At 39.2% G+C, this 21,151-nt stretch overlaps 1 protein-coding gene and 1 long non-coding RNA gene across 6 annotated transcripts in view; one reads left to right on the top strand and one right to left on the bottom strand.

Annotated features, from left to right (window-relative positions):
• Positions 1 to 1,437: 1,437 nt before the first annotated feature.
• On the bottom strand, positions 1,438 to 4,784 carry LOC104102501 (uncharacterized). Of its 2 annotated transcripts, XM_009610218.4 has the most exons (4): positions 4,690 to 4,784; positions 4,369 to 4,538; positions 2,991 to 3,179; positions 1,438 to 2,537 (listed from the first exon to the last, which is right to left on the bottom strand). In XM_009610218.4, the coding sequence occupies exons 2-4, from the start codon at positions 4,531 to 4,533 to the stop codon at positions 2,136 to 2,138; spliced, it is 756 nt and encodes a 251-aa protein (XP_009608513.1). In that variant the 5' UTR covers positions 4,534 to 4,538; positions 4,690 to 4,784; the 3' UTR covers positions 1,438 to 2,135. The 2 variants fall into 2 exon arrangements, with proteins under 2 accessions (XP_009608513.1, XP_009608512.1); XM_009610217.4 differs by having other exon boundaries at positions 4,369 to 4,784.
• Positions 3,495 to 21,151, top strand: part of LOC104102502 (uncharacterized) — a 106,182-nt gene continuing 88,525 nt past the window's right edge. For 3 of the 4 annotated variants that reach the window (XR_011412374.1, XR_011412372.1, XR_011412373.1), the window contains exons 1-3: positions 3,495 to 3,615; positions 4,102 to 4,303; positions 4,387 to 4,509. This is a non-coding gene — a long non-coding RNA (uncharacterized lncRNA). Of the gene's footprint in view, positions 3,616 to 4,101; positions 4,304 to 4,386; positions 4,510 to 5,106; positions 5,441 to 21,151 lie in introns of all 4 variants that reach the window. The other variant, XR_011412375.1, reaches the window with a different exon arrangement.

Here is a 21,151-nt window from a genome sequence, read left to right as displayed (position 1 = left end):
GGACTATCTGTATACGGGTATAGCCGAACTCGACGCTTGATCGAGTATCTGGAACAATAGGTCAAGGCTCGGTACATACATAAGAGATCGAAGTTGCAGATATAACCGAGCTCGATATCGAGGATCGAAGTTCGGACAAGATCATCAGATTTGCCCTCGAGTTTAACGAGGGCACGACCGACCCTGCTTCTAACGGCCTTGAAGAAAAGCTTTGCCAACTCATCCGACAAGGATCCATGATTATCGCCATTAACCTATCATTATGGCAGAAATTACGGGATTAGGTAAAAAGGGAAACCAACGGTATGCATAATTTCTTATAAAATAATATTTTAAAGGATTCATCTCCCTCGATATATAAAAAGGAAATTGAGTAATTCATGAGGCACGTTGTAACATACTTAAAAGCACAAGATACTATTTTTTCGAGCTTTGTTCATATTATTCTGGTTTCAATAAGATCACATCTAAATTCGTAGGAAGTTAACCTTGCGAGTCTTAAGTTGTTCAATCTGCATGATTTGTATTTATTTTTCTACTTATTCTTTCCCATTAAATCCGATTTCCCGCTTTGTATCAAATTAGATCACATATCCTTAAAACCACGTATAAATTCAATTGTTATCCGATTTTGGGGGTAAACAAGGGGATTTGAACTTTATAGGTTAAAATTAGATCACATATCCTTAAAACCACGTATAAATTCAATTGTTATCCGATTTTGGGGATAAACAAGGGGATTTGAACTTCAAATATGCAATTAGTTTCATTTACATAATTTGAATTAGAGATAAAATTGAATCAACTATAAGAGAAAATTCAATCAAATCACAAACTTAGCACATACTCCGAAAGACTTGCATTTAGAATTTGTCAAAAACAGTAGAATCCGTGTAAACTCAACTCATGCTGCCACTTCAACTTGATTTCTTTTCCTTCTCTTTGTTAGTATTGTTAGTCTTAGTCCATCTATTTATAGCTTTCTAGAGAAGGGTAACAAAGCCCACTCATCTAAAATATGGTATGATGCGCTTAAAATTTAACTCTTCCATTCATCTATGTCGCAGAAAAAGGCTGAAAGAGTAGATTCCTGCGTGAAGGGGGATGGTCAGTGTTTCAACTTCAGGTATACTCTGAAAGACAACAACAACAAACCCAGTGTAATCCTACATGTGGGGTATGGGGAGGGTAGTGTGTACGCAGAGGTAGAGAGGTTGTTTCCGATATACCCTCGGCTCAAGAAACAGTGAAAATAAAGTAATAAACAGTAGCAACAACAATATAATAAGAACAAATGGCACAACATGTAATATAAAGAACCAGGAATAAGAAAAAAATACAAATATAGTACTAGTACTACTGATAAGAGTATAAGACTAAGAAACTAATAACTACTGTCAATCTTCCACCTTAATTCTCGACAAGTATACTCTGAAATAAAGAGGTAAAATGGAGACAGCTTATTACCCAAAGCTGTCTGCAGATATTATTAGTAATTTAACGGGAACATTATAATTCATGATTCATTAACAATACAAGATATGTTACATTTGCTAATGTAAAAAGATACTACAACATAACCCCCAAAAAATAAAAAATAAAAAATAAAAGAAAAGGTATGTTCCTCTTCCTATTGCTGATCTTTGATCTATCGGTAGCCAATGAAATAGGAAAGAGCATTATGGGGATCTTACAATTCATTCATTCAGCAGAATCATGCATCCAAAGACGTAAATCTACATTCGTGCCACCAAAGGAGACCGTACAGCCAGCAGCATGGACTCCAGTCTTCAGACATAGGGAACCAATCAAAATAGCACTATAGAGTCGAAGTAACACTGCCAGAAGCAACACAAATCTCACTTTGCCAGCGATTATCTCATTTTCTGTTGCTCAATCACTTCATATAAGATGTACATTGATTCTGTGCTCACAGAAAAAGCAACTATCAACATGACCTGGAGCTTCAATAAGTGGCTCGAGGAATAGAGCCTACCAGAGACTTCCACATATGATGCTGAATGAAACAAGTTACCATCATTCTAATCCCAATGAACTTTCAGCTCTCTTCGTATGAAACAATAAAGAATGATGTAGCCCAATTTATGCAACTTGCATTAAATATTTTTTTCATTTTACTTAACAGCTCGCACACCAGTAGTCTTGAAGCGGAGTCTAAATTGCGGCTGAGAATCCTCTTCATCGTCATCGTCATCGTCATGGTCATCTTCACTAGACTCATCTTCCACCCTGTCCCATCTAGAATAGTCAAGCCGTGAATGTCCCTTTGGCTGTGGAATTGCTTCCCAGCTAGTGGACTGTTGTTCAGATGATTTTTCAGCTGTCTGAGCATCACCAACTTCAGTTGTCAGTTCGACAGTTCCAGACTCAGCTTCTCCTGCGCTTGCTTCCATGACATCTCTGTCGTCTTTCCCTACATCACCTTCATTGGTTTCTTTATTAGTACATTGTTCTTCCTCATCTTCATTCTCATCTTCTTCGAACTCTACTTCAGCTTCAGGTATTGGAGCAAGTGACTTTCCTTGAACAAAAGAAGAAACGTCTCAAATTAAAATCTGTAAAAAGGGACAGATGGCAAGGAAAACAATCTTGTATACCTCGAACTCTTTTGGCCGGGAACAAAGAATCATGAAACCATTACTCTATATGAGCACTTAAACTAGACTCTATGGTGACTCAATTTATGAATAGCTGTATGAAAACCAGGATATAATGAGAGTCCATTCATTTGCTTGACTAACTTATGCCTCAACTCTGTCTTAATTTAGTGGTTGATTCCCCCAAAGATAGCAAGGACGAATGCTTTAATTATGACATTTTGTTAAAGTAAATGAAAACAAACAAATACATTGTTGAAAAAACACAGGCTAATATACAGTTAAGCCATATGCAGAGACATAGACGGGAGCTGGTAAAAAAGTTAAAAACAAATATAAAAAGGAAACGCAACAAAAAAGCAAAATAACTACCAGTTGTGTCTTCAAACGGGAATGAAGATTTTGATACATTTCTGATGATGGATTCAACTCAATCAGCCTATTGACATCGAAAAGTGCTGAATGGTACTCCTTGAGGGTGACTAAGGTTTGAGCGCGCAACATCAGCGCACCTGTGTGTTTCTGATCTAGTTCAAGCACCAATGTACATTCATCCGCTGCCTGCAGCACAAGGCAATACCCAACAATAGGATTAAAACAAGCGCTGAAGAGAGATAATGCTTATCCTCCCTTTCCTCCCTATTTTATCTTTCTAATAGCACCAAGCAGAAAATAGAGTATACTTCATCAACACAAACTACAGAAACAGTGCTCAACTTTTCAATAAAAAATTTGCACAGAAAGCAGGCCATATATATCTGGTAGAGAACATGTTCAACGCTGTTGGAATACTGGCCCTCATTGTTAGTACCATCATCAGTTTAACAGTTTACCAAAAGGGAGACTGACCGATCTTCTCTTCTTCAGCTGACTTATATCCTTGATATGTCAGTATGGTATTACATTCTTATATAGGGAAAACCTAAAATAAAAAGACAACGACCAAGCTTACGTGGATATTTCTAATAGGAAAACCAATATGCTATTTTCGACTTTCGTGATTAATAAATAACGTATTCAGAAACTTTTGGCAGTATTCTGGTATCACGAACACAATGGATAGACAAAAGTCCGCAGCTACCCGGTTTGAATTTATGTACACAGCCTGGGTAAAAACTTACCCTCATCCGGTGTTTACAGCAAACTAATGTACTTTACTATGATTAAGTAATAAAGAGGTGATGCACATTAATTAACCATAATTAAGTGATAAAAGACCCTTGCAGAAACAGCCTCTTGCAGAAATGCAGGATAAGACTGCGTATGATAGAACCTTATGGTCCGGCCCTTCCCCGAATCCCGCGCATAGCGGGAGCTTAGTGCACCAGACTGCCCTTTTTTTAAGTGATAAAAGAGTATGCAGAAGACACATGTCATGCTATCATTGGTTTGGTATAAACGCCGGGTGCACGTAAATTGAAAAAGATGATTTATTGAATTGGAACTTAAAGCCCTACAAGTAGGGTCAACATTAACTTAAAAGAGAAAATCCTTTTTTGTTTCATTTGCACTATGTTATTAATGAAAAGGAAAAACTTTATAGTCATGCTGAATTCAGTAAAAGGCTAATCTTCAAGCAATTTCCCAAAAGAGTAACCATTTACTCTCACGAACCATAGCAGCAAGAAGTTCCCATTTGAAAGCTGAAAGCATCAGGTTCCAAAGTAGGAGTATCAAGATTTGAGGTTTCAAGTTTTTTATATCGAATTCAACATATTTCTGCTTTGTAATTATCGATGATAGATCTGACCTTTTTGAAATCGTGAAGTTTGAGGAAACAAGCAGCGCGATTGCTGTGGAGAGCGATCTTTTGGGACTTGGTCTTGGTCAAAGAAAGCGCGTCTGTATAAAAACCCAGGGCTTCCGCGTATTTGCCTTCTCTGTACATCAGGTGTGCTCTCTCGATCTTGTTCATGGTACCTGATGATGCCATGTTTGTTTGTATATATGTCTAATTCGATATTTGAGCAAGATATTGAATCGGATTAAACAGGTAACAGTGACTTGAATTTGAAAATTTGTAGAATTGATTTCGAAACAAATCAAACAGTAGGAGATAAGTAAGCGATACTCGGGGCAAATAGCGGTCAGCGGGTAAGCGGCATTGCGCGTCTGAGCGGGAGCAAATTTACGGGTCCACCCCTCTTCCGAATGCTCCCAAAAAAAGTTTATTCTGTTTACTAGAGTCAAAGTTCGTATACTATCAGGGCCTCAGGTCAGCCATTGATTAATATTTTAAAATATAATTGAAAATTTATAAAATTATATTTTTTATGATTTAAAATGTATAAGAACTGTAGTTTGAGGTAAAAAAAATTGAATTCTCAAATTGAAATTGTCATATAAAATATCTTTTTAAATTTTATAAAAAAGAATCAGTTAAAATAGATAGAGTATGACTCACCTCTCCCAAAGTCCTACTAACATTTTAAGTCATTTTCATATTACTGAAGTTTTTCAAGGAACATTATTAAAAAACTCTCTCCAGGACGAGAGCTCCTCTCAGCTAAGGCTAGATGACAAGGAAATTGAAGACTAAAGGGAGAGGGCAAGGAACGAAAGGAAATTTGACGGTGCTAAACATGGGAAAATGGGGATTCCCCAATCAGAGAATGCAAAGAAAACAAAAGGTGTGAATGTGATTCAGGGGGTAATTCCACTGGAATTGAAGCAAATCCCGCCGTTGATGGTGACACTAATGACAACTAGCAGGAAAAATAGATCACCAAATGTGGTCACTGGGCAAAATGACGAACAGAGCACTGGCAAGACATCCTAGGCAGATCTGGTTGATGCTAAGGAGAAATTCACCAATGGAAAAGGTACAACACAAAACTTTGAATCTAATCCCAAATCATGGAGACAATTTAGAGAGGGGTTTGACTTAGTAGCAGCAGAATCACCTGTTACTAATGTTTAAATTACGATGGATGGTACTAAGAAGGAGGTGGAATATTGGTATTCTGATGTAGTATGCTATATACTAGGATCGAACCCTCTTTTAACAGTTATAGAAGGGTATTTCAAACGCATTTAGGGAGCCCTGGGAATAGACAAAGTGGCACAAACTAGCAAAGGTGTATTCCTTGTTCGATTCCACATTGTGGAGATTCGAACTAATGCTATTGAAGAGGGGATCCAAACTTTTGATAGGAAACCAGTGATTGTGAAGCTATGGAGACCAGATGTTGAGATGAACAAGGTGATGGTTGAAAAGGTCCTCATCTGGATCAAATTGATAGGGCTTGGCTTAAAGTATTGGGGACAAACAACACTAACAAAAATTGCGGGGTTGGTAGGGAAACCTGTGAAAGCTAATACAACTACAACTATGAAGGAAAAACTGATGTGTGTTAGAGTTTTGGTTAAGGTTCAGTTGAACCAAACATATCCAGATACAATCATGTTTTAGAGTGAAACTAGGCAGATAATCAAGCAACCAGTTGAGTATGAATGAAAACCAATCTTGTGTGACCACTACAAAATATTTGTACATGACAAGCAATACTATAGGAAGCTGACCAAGCAGATAGAAGGAACCCACACAAATCAGGTGAATAACTTGTAGAAAGGTAAGGTACCAGTTGAGAAGAAATTGCTAGAAAGTGATAAAGTAAAGGAGATGCAGCATAGCCTAAGAAGACCTAAACAACAGTTACAATACAAAGAGGTAGTTGTGACTACCAGTAACTCTTTTGCTTCCCTTCCCTTGGGAAGAAAAATAGTTCAATGATGAACAACAATTCAGCTGGAACACCTACAAAGGATGACTCAAGAGCAAATATGAAACAAATTGAGATTGCTACTAGTACAGGCCTGGGGACTAGTTTGAGTCAGGCAAAGGCCTCAACTAGCAATATGACTAGCATAACAGGTGTGAGTTCAGGTACATGGAGGGGTGGGGGAGACCTCCCTCATGCTAGATAAAATTGGATTTTGGAACACCGGGGGCTTAAATAGACAGGATAAGCAGAGAAATGAATTTGTTTATGCACAACTATAAAGTTGGTCTATTTGGGCTCTTGGAAACTAAGGTTAAGAGCCACAAAGTACAAGCAACGACCATTAACCTATGTAGTGAATGGTCTTTCACCACAAATCCTAGTCACCACCTTGGTGGTAGGATTTGGTTACTCTGGAAGCCTTTGATTTTAAATGTCAACATAATGTTAATGACCTCACAACTGATACACTATGAGGTGGTACATAAAGGTACCAAACTGATGTTCCAGGTGACACTAGTATATGGTTTCATTGATCATGCCTTAAGAAGAGAACTATGGTAGAAAATTGAGAGGATTCATGGTACAATTCAAGGGGCATGGACAGTAATGGGAGTTTTTAATTGTATACTTAACAGAGATGAGATAATAGGTAGTCTTGTGTCCCTATCTGAAACAAGAGAATTTAAGCATTGTGTTGGAGTATGCTCTTTAAAGGATTTGAGATAATTGGTAGTCTTGTGTCCCTAGTAAAATTGACAGATTACTGGTGAATAGTGACTTGATTACTAGTTTGCCAAGTGTCACGACCCCCAAATTTCCTCCGTAGGATGTCGTGATGGCACCTAGTCTCTAAGACTAGGTAAGCCTATCAATGCGGAATAATAATAAATATCTGAAATAAATAAAATACAATTCAAACAATTTCAACTCCCAAAATCCGGTAGAAATAAGTCACAAGCTTCTAAGAATTTATTCTCAATGTCTCTATATGTCAAGGTCTAAATAAAATATAAGGAAGCAACATAAAATAATAGAAGGGGACTTCGGAGTCTGCTGACGCTGGTAGATATACCTCGAAGTCTCCGAGCGCAGGTAGCTTCACTGACGTCTAAACTGGTAAGATGTACCTGGATCTGCACAAAAAGATGTGCAGAAGTGTAGTATGAGTACACCACAGTGATACCCAGTAAGTGCCAAGCCTAACCTCAATAGAGTAGTGACGAGGTCAGGTCAGGCCCTACTGGAGAATAGATAATGACATGGAAATGAATCAAATAGTATGTCACATTTAATGACACCAATTAATTACAAATAATATCTCGTGGAGTCAAAACAGAATTTTCTTTCAGCTTTATGACAATCACAACAATTAATCGAAGGCAACTATGACCATAAATCAATATCAACAAGGGCACTACCAAGGTACCACCTCGTAGTCCCAAATCATAAGTAAATTCATAATATCTCATTTCCTTATATCACCGCGGGAGTCTTCACAATTTATTTAAAGAAAATATTTTTTCCGAAATAGCATCCCGCGTTTTAGCCACCTTATCACACCGCATGACTTCTAGTAGTTACCCCTACTAGCCACGCGTATCAAGCCACCCTTATCTCACCGCATGCGTTTTAACACCCAGACCTTATACCACCGCATGCGTATCAATATCACAATATATCACAATTTGCACCTCAAGTGCTCAAATAATTTAACTTGCCAAATAATTCAACAATAATATTTTTTCCACAATAAAGAGCTCACTGCTCCATCACAATCAGTACGAAAATCTTACAAAAATATTCAGGAGTAAATAATTCAGAAAAATAATATTTTAAAATGTTTAACACATTGCTTCAATATCAAGTTTTAAAATGCCGAATACTTCAAATTAATAATGTTTAATTTAGAGAAAATCAACCTTCAAATAATGTACAGAATAAAAAAAACCAAGTTCCAACTAAACAGATAAAAAAATTAGCAGAAGAAGATCAAACAAATTTAAAATATAAACATTTAATTAATGATGAAGAATATAATAACATAGAATATTTTAATAAATGCACAATAATGATTTACACAATTTAAAAATAAAATTCTTCAAATTTAGCCCGTGTACACACTTGTCACCTCGTGTACACGACTTTCAACACAATTCAAAAATTACATTAATATCAATCCTAGGGAAAATTTCCCCCACACAAGGTTAGACAAGTCACTTACCTCGACTTGCTCCAATTTAACCAAGTATTATGCTTTTTCCTCGATTTTCCGACTCCGATCGACTCGTATCTAGTCATAATTAATTCGATACAGCCAACAAAAAATATAGTAATCAATTTCATAAGAAAATATTATATTTTCATTAAAATTCGAAATTAGCTCAAAATTTACCCGTGGGGCCCACATCTCGGAATCCGGCGAAACTTATAAAATCCGACAACCCATTCAATTACGAGTCCACCCATACCAATTTTATCAAAATCCGATAACAACTCGACCTCCAAATCTTAAATTTTCGTTTTTGGAAGATTTTGCAAAAATCTTGATTTTTCTTCCATAAATTCACGGATTCATGATGTAAATGAGTATGGAATCATGAAATATAATCAATATAGGATAAGGAACACTTACCCCAATGTTTTCCCGTGAAAATCGCCCAAGAACCGTGCTCCAAAAATCCAAAATGAAATGAATGAAATGACCATTTTTGGTCCTTAAGTTTCTGCCAATCCGTCACTAAAAGTCCATTTTCCGTCACTAAAAGTCCACCAGAAATAGCTCTACTAGACTTACTTCAATTGATCATAACTCTATGTACAAATGTCCAAATGATAAATGGTTTAACTTTCTGGAAACTAGAATCCACCGACTACAACTTTCATGTTTTGCAATTATTCTGATTCCTTATGCATTACGAGATATAAGCTCCCAAAGTCGGCTGCATGCATCAGAATTTCTGGCGAAATTTCTGGCGAAACTGCTCTACCAGCCTTCATTCAATCCGTCATAACTTTCTGTACAAATGTCCAAATAATGAATGGTTTAACTTTATGGAAACTATAATCAAACGACTACAACTTTCATGTTTTGAAAATGTTCTGATTCCTTATGGCGAGATATAAGCTTCCAAAGTTGGCTCCACGCACGAAATTTCTGCAACAGAAATTTCCAGCACTCTGTCCGAAATCCATTCCGTTTACCTTCCGAAATCCATCCGAGACCCTCGGGACCTTAACCAATTATTCCAACATGTCCCAAAATACCATACGAACTTAGTCGAGGCTTCAAACTACATCAAACAATATCAAAACGACGAATCACACCTCAAATCAAAATTAATGAACTTTGAACTTTCAAATTCTATATCTTGTGTCGAAACACATCAAATCAATTCGGAATGACTTCAAATTTTGCACACAAGTCATAAATGACATAACTGAGCTATGAAAATTTTCAGAATCGGATTTCGACCCCGATATCAAAAAGTCAACTCCTCGGTCAAACTTCCCAAAAATTCAACTTTCGGCATTTCAAGCCTAATTCCACTACGGCCTTCCAAATAAAATTCCGATCATGCTCCTAAGTCCAAATCACCATACGGAGCTGTTGGAATCATCAAAGTTCTATTCCGGGGTCGTTTACTCATAATTTGACATCCGGTCACTATTTGAACTTAAACTTTTAATTTTTCATCAAAATTCCATATCTTGGGATAAGGACCTCGGAATTTGATTCCGGGCATACGCCCAAGTCCCAATTCACGATACGGACCTACCGGAACTGTCAAAATATTTATCCGAGTCTGTTTGCTCAAAATGTTGACCAAAGTCAACTCAGTTATGTTTTAAACATCTAATTCATATTTTAATCCATTCTTCACCTGAAAACTTTCTGGAAAATTTTTACGGACTGCACACACAAGTCGAGTAATGATAAATAGTGCTTAGATCACATAATTAATCATTAAATTTAAAGATGATATTTTTGGGTCATCATATTCTCCACCTCTAAAACAAACGTTCGTCCTCGAACGGAGTTAGAAAAAGTACCCGAGCTGGTGAATAAGTGTGGATAACAGCTGTGTAAATCATTCTCGACCTCCTAAGTCGCCTCCTCGACCGGATGACCCCTCCACTGAACCCTTACGGAAGCAATGTTCTTTGACCTCAGCTTTCGAACCTGCCTATCTAAAATAGCCATTGGTTCCTCAGCATAAGATAGATCCTTGTCCAACTGAACCGAATTGAAGTCTAACACATGAGACGGATCGCCGTGATATTTTCGAAGCATAGAAACATGGAATACCGGATGAACCGCAGAAAGACTAGGTGGTAGTGCAAGTCTGTAAGCCACCTCTCCAACTCTCTCAAGAATCTCAAAAGGCCCAATATACCTAGGGCTCAACTTGCCCTTCTTCCCGAACCTCATCACACCCTTCATAGGCGAAACCCGGAGCAATACCCGCTCACCAACCATGAATGCAACATCACGAACCTTCCGATCCGCATAACTCTTCTGTCTAGATTGGGCTGTACGAAGTCGATCCTGAATTAACTTAACCTTTTCCAAGGCATCCTGAACCAAGTCTGTACCCAAAAGTCTAGCCTCACCTGGTTCGAACCAACCCACTGGAGACCGGCACCGCCTACCATACAAGGCCTCATACGGAGCCATCTGAATGCTTGATTGGTAACTGTTGTTGTAAGCGAACTCCGCAAGTGGTAAGAACTGATCCCAAGCACCCCCAAAATCTAACACACACGCACGGAGCATATTCTCCAGTATCTGAATAGTGCGTTCGGACTGACCGTTCGTCTGAGGGTGAAATGCTGTACTCAACTCTACCCGGGTACCCAACTCATGCTCTACTGCCCTCCCAAACCGTGAGGTAAACTGTGTACCCCGGTCAGAGATGATAGATACTGGTACACCGTGAAGTCTGACAATCTCGCGAATATATACCTGAGTTAGCTGCTCTGAAGAGTAAGTAGTAATCACAAGAATGAAATGAGCTGATTTGGTCAGCCTATCCACAATCACCCAAACTACGTCCAACTTCCGCTGAGTCCGTGGGAGCCCAACAACGAAATCCATAGTGATCCGCTCCCATTTCCATTCTGGAATCTCTAACTTCTGAAGTAATCCACCGGTCGTTGATGCTTATATTTCACCTGTTGACAATTTAGACACCGAGATACATACCCCACTATGTCTTTCTTCATCCGCCTCCACCAATAGTGTTGTCTCAAGTCCTGATACATCTTTGCAGCACCCGGATGAATAGAGTACCGCGAACTGTGAGCCTCCTGGAGAATCAACTCATGTAAGCCATCCACATTAGGCACACATAGCCTGCCCTGCATCCGTAATACATCGTCATCTCTAATAGTGACTTTCTTGGCATCACCGTGTTGAACTGTATCCTTAAGGACAAGCAGATGGGGGGTCATCATACTGACGTTCCCTGATACGATCATAAAGTGAAGACTGAGAAACCACGCAAGCCAAAATCCGACTCGGCTCGGAAATATCCAATCTAACAAACTGGTTGGCCAAGGCCTGAACATCCATGGCTAAAGGCCTCTCTACTACCGGTAAATATGCTAAGCTGCCCAAACTCTCTGCCTTACGACTCAAGGCATCGGCCATCACATTGGCCTTCTCCGGATGATAGAGAATGGTGATATCATAATCCTTAAGCAACTCCAACCATCTCCGCTGCCGCAAATTAAGATCCTTATGTTTAAACAGATGCTGTAGACTCCGGTGATCGGTGTAGATTTCACAATGGACACCGTACAAATAATGCCGCCAAATTTTTAAGTCATGAACAATAGCTGCTAACTCCAGGTCATGTACATGATAATTCTTTTCATGCACCTTTAACTGTCTGGACGCGTAAGCAATCACACTACCGTCTTGCATCAACACTGCGCCGAGACCAATACGCGACACGTCACAATACACAATATAAGATCCTGTACCTGTAGGTAATACCAATACTGGGGCTGTAGTCAAAGCTGTCTTGAGCTTTTGGAAGCTTTCCTCACATTCCTCGGTCCACCTGAACGGAGCACTCTTCTGGGTCAATTTGGTCATAGATGCAGCAATAGAAGAGAAACCCTTTACAAATCGGTGATAATACCCAGCCAAACCAAGGAAACTCCGGATTTCCGTAACTGAGGACGGTCTGGACCAACTCTGCACTGCTTCAATCTTCTTTGGATCTACCTTGATCCCCTCGCACGAAACTATATGACCCAAAAATCCCACTGAATCAAGCCAGAAATCACACTTTGAAAATTTTGCATATAACTTCTTTTCTCTCAAAATCTGAAGCACAGTCCTCAGGTGTTGTTCATGTTCTTCCTGACTCCGGGAATACACCAGAATGTCGTCAATAAACACAATGATGAACGAATCAAGATAGGGCTGAAATACACTATTCATTAAGTGCATAAATGCTGCTGGGGCATTGGTCAGCCCAAAAGACATCACAAGGAACTCTTAATGACCGTATCGAGTCTTGAAAGCAGTCTTCGGGATATCTGGATCTCGAATCTTCAACTGATGATAGCCTGAACGCAAGTCAATTTTTGAGAATACCCTGGCACCCTGAAGCTGATCAAATAGGTCATCAATACGCGGCAATGGATACCTGTTCTTCACTGTAATCTTGTTCAGCTGGCGGTAATCAATACACATCCGCATAGAACCATCCTTCTTCTTTACAAATAAGAGAGGAGCACCCCAAGGCGATACACTGGGCCGAATGAAACCCTTATCAAGCAACTCCTGTAACTGTTCTTTTAATTTTTTCAACTCTGCTGGGGCCATACGATATGGTGGAATAGAAATGGGCTGAGTGCCCGGTAACAAATCAATGCCAAAGTCAACATCCCTGTCGGGCGGCATACCCGGAAGATCCGCTGAAAATACATCAAGAAAATCCATTACTACAGGAACTGACTCCACATTAGGAGTATCAATACTAACATCCCTCACATAGGCCAGATACGCATCACACCCCTTCTCAACCATTCGTTGAGTTTTAAGAAATGAAACAACCCTGCTAGGAACATGATCTGAGGTACCTCTCCACTCTAGCCGCGGTAGACCTGGCATAGCCAACGTCACCGTCTTAGCGTAACAATCAAGAATAACGTGATAGGGAGACAACCAGTCTATGCCCAAAATGATATCGAAATCCACCATACTGAGCAATAATAAATCAGCTCTGGTCTCAAAACCACTGATAATAATTAAACACGACCGATACACACGATCCACAATAATAGATTCACCCACAGGTGTAGATACATAAACAGAAGAACTCAAGGAATCACGTGGTACGCCCAAATACGAGGCAAAATAAGATGACACATAAGAATAAGTGGAGCCTGGATCAAATAAGACTGACGCATCTCTATGATAGACCGGAATAATACCTGTGATAACAGAATCATATGCAACAACATCTGTCCTAGTAGGAAGGGCATAATATCTGGCCTGGCCTCCCCCTCTAGGGCGACCTCTACCTGCCCGACCTCCACCTCTAGCTAGCTGTGCAGGTGGAGTGGCAACTGGTGCAGAAATCATGGCCTGAGAAGCCGGAGGACCCTGTGGAATAGGTGGGGCCTGAGAAATCTGTGGAGCTGCACCCCTCCTAAATCTGGGGCAATCTCTCATAATATGGCGAGTGTCACCACACTCAAAACTAGCCCTCGGAGGATGTGGCTGCTGGGACTGGCTCGGGCCTGATCGACTAGATTGTCCGCTGAAAGCACCCTGTACAGGAGGTACAGAAGACACTGGTGGTGCATAATATGGAACCTGAGGTCTGGGAGTAGTCGGAATACCACCGGAAGCTGGAAGTGCTGAATGAATAGGATGACTCACATAACCTCTACCATGTCGGGCTGTAACTGGGGCACGAGAATTATTATATGTGCCAGAATCTCGGGGTCTCTTAGCTTCCCTCTCTTCCCTCTCCCAAGTCCGCATACCTTCCAATCTTCTAGCAATTGACACCACCTGTTGGTATGTGATGTCCATCTCTAGCTCTCGGGCCATACTGTATCTGGTACTAGGGTGAAGACCCTCAATAAACCTACGAACCCTCTCTCGAACAGTAGCAACTAAGGCTGGTGCATGCCTAGCCAAATCACTGAATCGGACCGCATATTCTGACACGGTCATAGAACCCTGGCGCAGCTGCTCAAACTCTGTGCGCCAAGCATCCCTAAGACTCTGAGGAACATACTCCTTCAAGAACATATCTGAAAATTGAGTCCAAGTAAGTGAAGCTGCCTCAGCCGGACTATCCAACTCATATGCCCGCCACCACTGGTAGGCTGCTCCTCTAAACTGGAATGCCGTGAAAGAAACTCCACTAGAATCCACAATACCCATAGTACGAAGGATACAGTGACATTCCTCCAGAAAACCCTGAGCATCCTCTGAAGCTAGACCGCTCAAAGTGGGAGGGTGGTACTTCTTATACCTCTCGAGCCTGAGCTGCTCTCCCTCTGAAACTACTGTCCTAATCTCAGGCCGAACTGGGATAATTGGCTGCACTGGTATAACCTCTGGGGCATGGTCAACTTGGGCTCGTGGTTCTGGAGTACGGGCGGCGGGAGTCTGTGCTCCTCCCCCGGCCTGAGATATGGCAGGAGCAAGTGGAATTAACCCTGCCTGAGCTAGAGTGCCAAACATGCTAAAAAACTGGGCAAAAGTCTCCTGAAGTGTAGGAGTAGTAACAGGCGTCTCAGGTGCCTGCTCTCCAACTGGGGCTACTGGTGGCTCTGGTGCAGCAGTTCATGCAGATGCTCTGGCTGCACCACGTGGTCTTCCTCAGCCTCTGGCTTGGCCTCTGCCCCGACCCCGGCCTCTTGTGGCTCCAACAGGGGGCGCGAGTGTCTGATCATCAGATCCAGTTGTACGTGTCCTCACCATCTGTGAGAGAATAGAAAGACAATTGTTTAGAACTTTGAAATCAACAAAGGCGCACGATAAGGAATCAAAGAAGTGAATATTTCCTAACAGTCCCATAGCCTCTCGAAGATAAGTACAGACGTCTCCGTACCGATCCACAAGACTCTACTAAACCTGCTTGTGACTAATAATACCTATGAACCTAGTACTCTGATACCAACTTGTCACGACCCCAAATTCCCTCCGTAGGATGTCGTGATGGCACCTAGTCTCTAAGACTAGGTAAGCCTATCAATGCAAAATAATAATAAATATCTGAAATAAATAAAATATAATTCAAACAATTTCAACTCCCAAAACCCGATAGAAATAAGTCACAAGCTTCTAAGAATTTATTCTCAATGTCTCTATATGTCAAGTTCTAAATAAAATATAAGGAAGCAACATAAAATGATAGAAGGGGACTCCGGAGTCTGCGGACCCTGGCAGATATACCTCGAAGTCTCCGAGCGCAGGTAGCTTCACTGACGTCTAAACTGGTAAGATGTATCTGGATCTGCACAAAAAGATGTGCAGAAGTGTAGTATGAGTATACCACAGCGGTACCCAGTAAGTGCCAAGCCTAACCTCAATAGACTAGTGACGAGGTCAGGTCAGGCCCTACTGGAGAATAGATAATGACATGGAAATGAATCAAATAGTATGTCACATTTAATGACACCAATTAATTGCAAATAATATCTCGTGGAGTCAAAACGAAATTTTCTTTCAGCTTTATGACAATCACAACAATTAATCGAAGGCAACTATGACCATAAATCAATATCAACAGGGGCACTACCGAGGTACCACCTCGTAGTCCCAAATCATAAATAAATTCACAATATCTCATTTTCTTATATCACCGCGGGAGCCTTCACAATTTATTTAAAGAAAATATTTTTTCCGAAAGAGCATCCCACGTTTTAGCCACCCTTATCACACCGCATGACTTCTAGTAGTTACCCTTACTAGCCACGCGTATCAAGCCACCCTTATCTCACCGCATGCGTTTTAACACCCAGACCTTATACCACCGCATGCGTATCAATATCACAATATATCACAATTTGCACCATAAGTGCTCAAATAATTTAACTTGCCAAATAATTCAACAACAATATTTTTTCCACAATAAAGAGCTCACTGCTCCATCACAATCAGTACAGAAATCTTACAAAAATATTCAGGAGTAAATAATTCAGGAAAATAATATTTTAAAATCTTTAACACGTTGTTTCAATATCAAGTTTTAAAATGCCGAATACTTTAAATTAATAATGTTTAATTTAGAGAAAATCAACCTTCAACTAATGCACAGAATAAAAGAAACCAAGTTCCAACTAAATAGATAAAATAATTAGCAGGAGAAGATCAAACAAATTTAAAATATAAATATTTAATCAATGATGAAGAATATAACAACATAGAATATTTTAATAAATGCACAACAATGATTTACACAATTTAAAAATAAAATTCTTCAAATTTAGCTCGTGTACACGCTCGTCACCTCGTGTACATGACTTTCAACACAATTCAAAAATCACATTAATATTAATCCTAGGGAAAATTTCCCCCACACAAGGTTAGACAAGTCACTTACCTCGACTTGCTCCAATTTAACCAAGTATTATGCTTTTTCCTCGATTTTCCGACTCCGATCGACTCGTATCTAGTCATAATTAATTCGATACAGTCAACAAAAATTATAGTAATCAATTTCATAAGAAAATATTATATTTTCATTAAAATCTGAAATTAGCTCAAAATTTGCCCGTGGGGCCCACATCTCGGAATCCGGCGAAACTTATAAAATCCGACAACCCATTCAATTACGAGTCCACCCATACAAATTTTATCAAAATCCGATAACAACTCGACCTCCAAATCTTAAATTTTCGTTTTTGAAAGATTTTGCAAAAATCTTGTTATTTCTTCCATAAATTCACTGATTCATGATGTAAATGAGTATGGAATCATGAAATATAATCAATATAGGATAAGGAACACTTACCCCAATGTTTTCCCGTGAAAATCGCCCAAAAATCGCCTAAGAACCGTGCTCCAAAAATCCAAAACGAAATGAATGAAATGACCATTTTTGGTCCTTAAGTTTCTGCCAATCCGTCACTAAAAGTCCATTTTCCGTCACTAAAAGTCCATTTTTCGTCACTAAAAGTCCACCAGAAACAACTCTACCAAACTTACTTCAATTGATCATAACTTTATGTACAATTGTCCAAATGATAAATGGTTTAACTTTCTGGAAACTAGAATCCACCGACTACAATTTTTATGTTTTGCAATTGTTCTGATTCCTTATGCATTACGAGATATAAGCTCCCAAAGTCGGCTGCATGCACCAGAATTTCTGGTGAAATTTCTGGCGAAACTGCTCTACCAGCCTTCATTCAATCCGTCATAACTTTTTGTACAAATGTCCAAATAATGAATGGTTTAACTTTATGGAAACTATAATCAAACGACTATAACTTTCATGTTTATAAAATGTTCTGATTCCTTATGAATGGCGAGATATAAGTTTCCAAAGTTGGCTCCATGCACGAAATTTTTGCAACAGAAATTTCCAGCACTCTTTGTCCGAAATCCATTCCGTTTACCTTCCGAAATCCATCCGAGACCCTCGGGACCTTAACCAATTATTCCAACATGTCCCAAAATACCATACGAACTTAGTCAAAACTTCAAACTACATCAAACAACATCAAAACGACGAATCGCACCTCAAATCAAAATTAATGAACTTTGAACTTTTAAATTCTATATCTTGTGTCGAAACACATCAAATCAATTCGGAATGACTTCAAATTTTGCACACAAGTCATAAATGACATAACTGAGCTATGAAAATTTTCAGAATCGGATTTCGACCCCGATATCAAAAAGTCAACCCCTCGGTCAAACTTCCCAAAAATTCAACTTTCGGCATTTCAAGCCTAATTCCACTACGGACTTCCAAATAAAATTCCGATCGCGCTCCTATGTCCAAATCACCATACGGAGCTGTTGGAATCATCAAAATTCTATTCCGGGGTCGTTTACACATAATTTGACATCCGGTCACTATTTGAACTTAAACTTTTAATTTTTTATCAAAATTTCATATCTTGGGCTAGGGACCTCGAAATTTGATTCCGGGCATACGCCCAAGTCCCAATTCATGATACGGACCTACCGGAACTGTCAAAATATTTATCCGAGTCCGTTTGCTCAAAATATTGACCAAAGTCAACTCAGTTGTGTTTTAAACATCTAATTCATATTTTAATCCATTCTTCACCTGAAAACTTTCTGAAAATTTTTTACGGATTGCACACGCAAGTCGAGTAATGATAAATAATTTTTAGATTACATAATTAATTATTAAATTTAAAGATGATATTTTTGGGTCATCACACCAAGCTCTGAAGCACACTTTGGGAATTAAGGAATATGATACCACTGCCCAGCTATAATTAATTGGGATAGTGGGCAAGGGACTAACCAACATAGATTCAAATATTTCAATATGTGGAGTCAGGCACCAAATTTCCAGCAGGAAGTAAAACTTAGCTGGGAGAGAAACATAGTTGGATCCAAAATGTTTGGACTGGTGGGCAAATTTAATAGACTCAAGGCAACTCTTTAGGGCATCAACAAAACTAACTTCAGTGATATAGAAGTTAATACTAACAAAATCAAGGTGTAACTGGATGAATGCCAAAGTAAACTACAAAAAGACCCAAGGAATCTACAACTGATAGAACATGAAGCAAGACTAGCTGAAGAATATCACAATTGGAAGGTGGCTGGAGATCAATACTTTAAACAGAAATGTAAGATCCAGTGGTTGAATTATGAGGATCTGAATACCAAACTCTTCCATAGTATACTCAAGGCTAGGAAGAATACTAATAGGATCTTTACAATCAGAAATAATAATGGGAACATTATCAATGAACTACCAGGGATAGCACAAAGCTTTATGGATTTCTATACTTCCCTACTTGAAACCTCAAGTTCTGAAAGGACTAGAGTCTACAGTGCAACTGTGAAGGAGGGTCCAATGATATCAACTGAGCATAGGAAGCTGCTAATAGAAGATTTCACAAAAATAAAGATAAAAACATCTCTATGGGTAACAGTAGGAGACAAAGCTCCAGGGCCAGATAGGTACAATAGTCAGTTCTTCAAAGATTGTTGGGATATCATCAAAGAAGTCCTCTTAGCTGGTGTGATGGAATTTTTCAAGTTCGGAAGAATTTTAAAGATATGGAATGCCACAGTACTTACCTTAATACCTAAGAAGGATCATGCTGAAACTGTTGGAGATTATAGACCAATAGCCTGTTGTTACACTATCTACAATATAGTATCCAAAATGCTGTCTATCATATTGAAAAAAGTGTTACCAGATATAATTTCAGTCAATTAGAGTACATTTGTGGCAAGGAGATCTATTGCCCAGAATTTCCTTATTTACCAAGATCTGGTCAGGTTATACAACAGAAAGCAAGCCACTAGTAATTGCTTGATAAAGATTATTTTGAAGAAAGCATATGATATAATCGAATGAGAGTCTGTTGAAGAGATGCTGCATGCTTTGAATTTCCCACACCAGTTCATTAAATGGGTTATAAACTGTACTACTACTGTCAAGTACTCCATAGCTATCAATGAGGGTCTATATGGAAATATAACAGGCAAGAGAGGGCTCATACAAGGTGACCCCATATCTCACATACTATTTATTATATGCATGGAATGCTTTACAAGTATAATAAGTCAGGTGGAAAAACATCAGGGATTTGGGTTTCATGCAAAATGCAAGACCTTAAGGCTGAATTGTCTTTGCTTTGCAGATGATGTACTGTTGTTTAGTAAATAGGATTTCCCAATCTGTCCTACTAATACTAAAGGGTTTGAAGACATTCTCAAATGCTTCTGGTTTATGCCCAAATTCATCCAAATCCAACATATTCTGTGTAAGCATGCCTCAATGTGAGGCGGACCTAATAAAGCTAACTGGATATGCTGAAGAGACATTACCTTTCAGATACTTAGGGGGTACCAATCTCAGCTAGAAAGCTATCTAAAATGGATTATGATGTTCTGATTGAGAAACTTACATCACGAGTAAGAAGCTGGGATTCTAGACACCTCTCGTATGTTGGGGGAGTAATGCTAGTAAACTCAGTTTTACTCCACATTCATAGCTATCGGGCTTCCATATTTATTCTCCCAAAATTGGGGCTCAAAGGTATTACTGCAATTTGTAGAAACTTCCTATGGGATGGAAAAGTGGCCACAAATAGATCCCCACTTATGGCATGAGACCTGGTATGCAGACCAAAGAGGGAAGGGGGATTGGGAATAACTGAGTATATCAGATGAAATAAAGCTGCTATAGCTAAGTATATATGAAACATTGCCCAAAAAGCTGATAATCTTTGGGTAAAGTGGATCAATAATGTTTGCTTAAAAGACAATGACTGGTGGCAGTACTCACAATCACAGGATTGTTGTTGGTACTGGAAAAAGGTATGCACTACGAGAGACACCTTTGCACCTAGCTTTGTTGAGAATGGATGGCTAAAGTCCAAGGGCAATATTCAGTTAATAGTGGGTACAAATGGAGAATAGGGGAACAAGAGGATTCACCCTGATTGAGATGAGTATGGAGTAGAAGAAATATGAAAGCATAATTTCATATGTTGGTTGGTTCTGCATAGGCGACTATTAACCAAAGATAGACTACATAGACAGGGTATTAGCCAAAATAATAGATGTATAATGTGTGGTGCTAATATGGAGACTGTAAAGCATCTATT

This window comes from Nicotiana tomentosiformis, chromosome 11 (genome assembly GCF_000390325.3).
Source record: "Nicotiana tomentosiformis chromosome 11, ASM39032v3, whole genome shotgun sequence".
Classification (NCBI taxonomy): Eukaryota; Viridiplantae; Streptophyta; class Magnoliopsida; order Solanales; family Solanaceae; genus Nicotiana; species Nicotiana tomentosiformis.
This window is presented reverse-complemented; position numbering and strand designations above follow the sequence as displayed.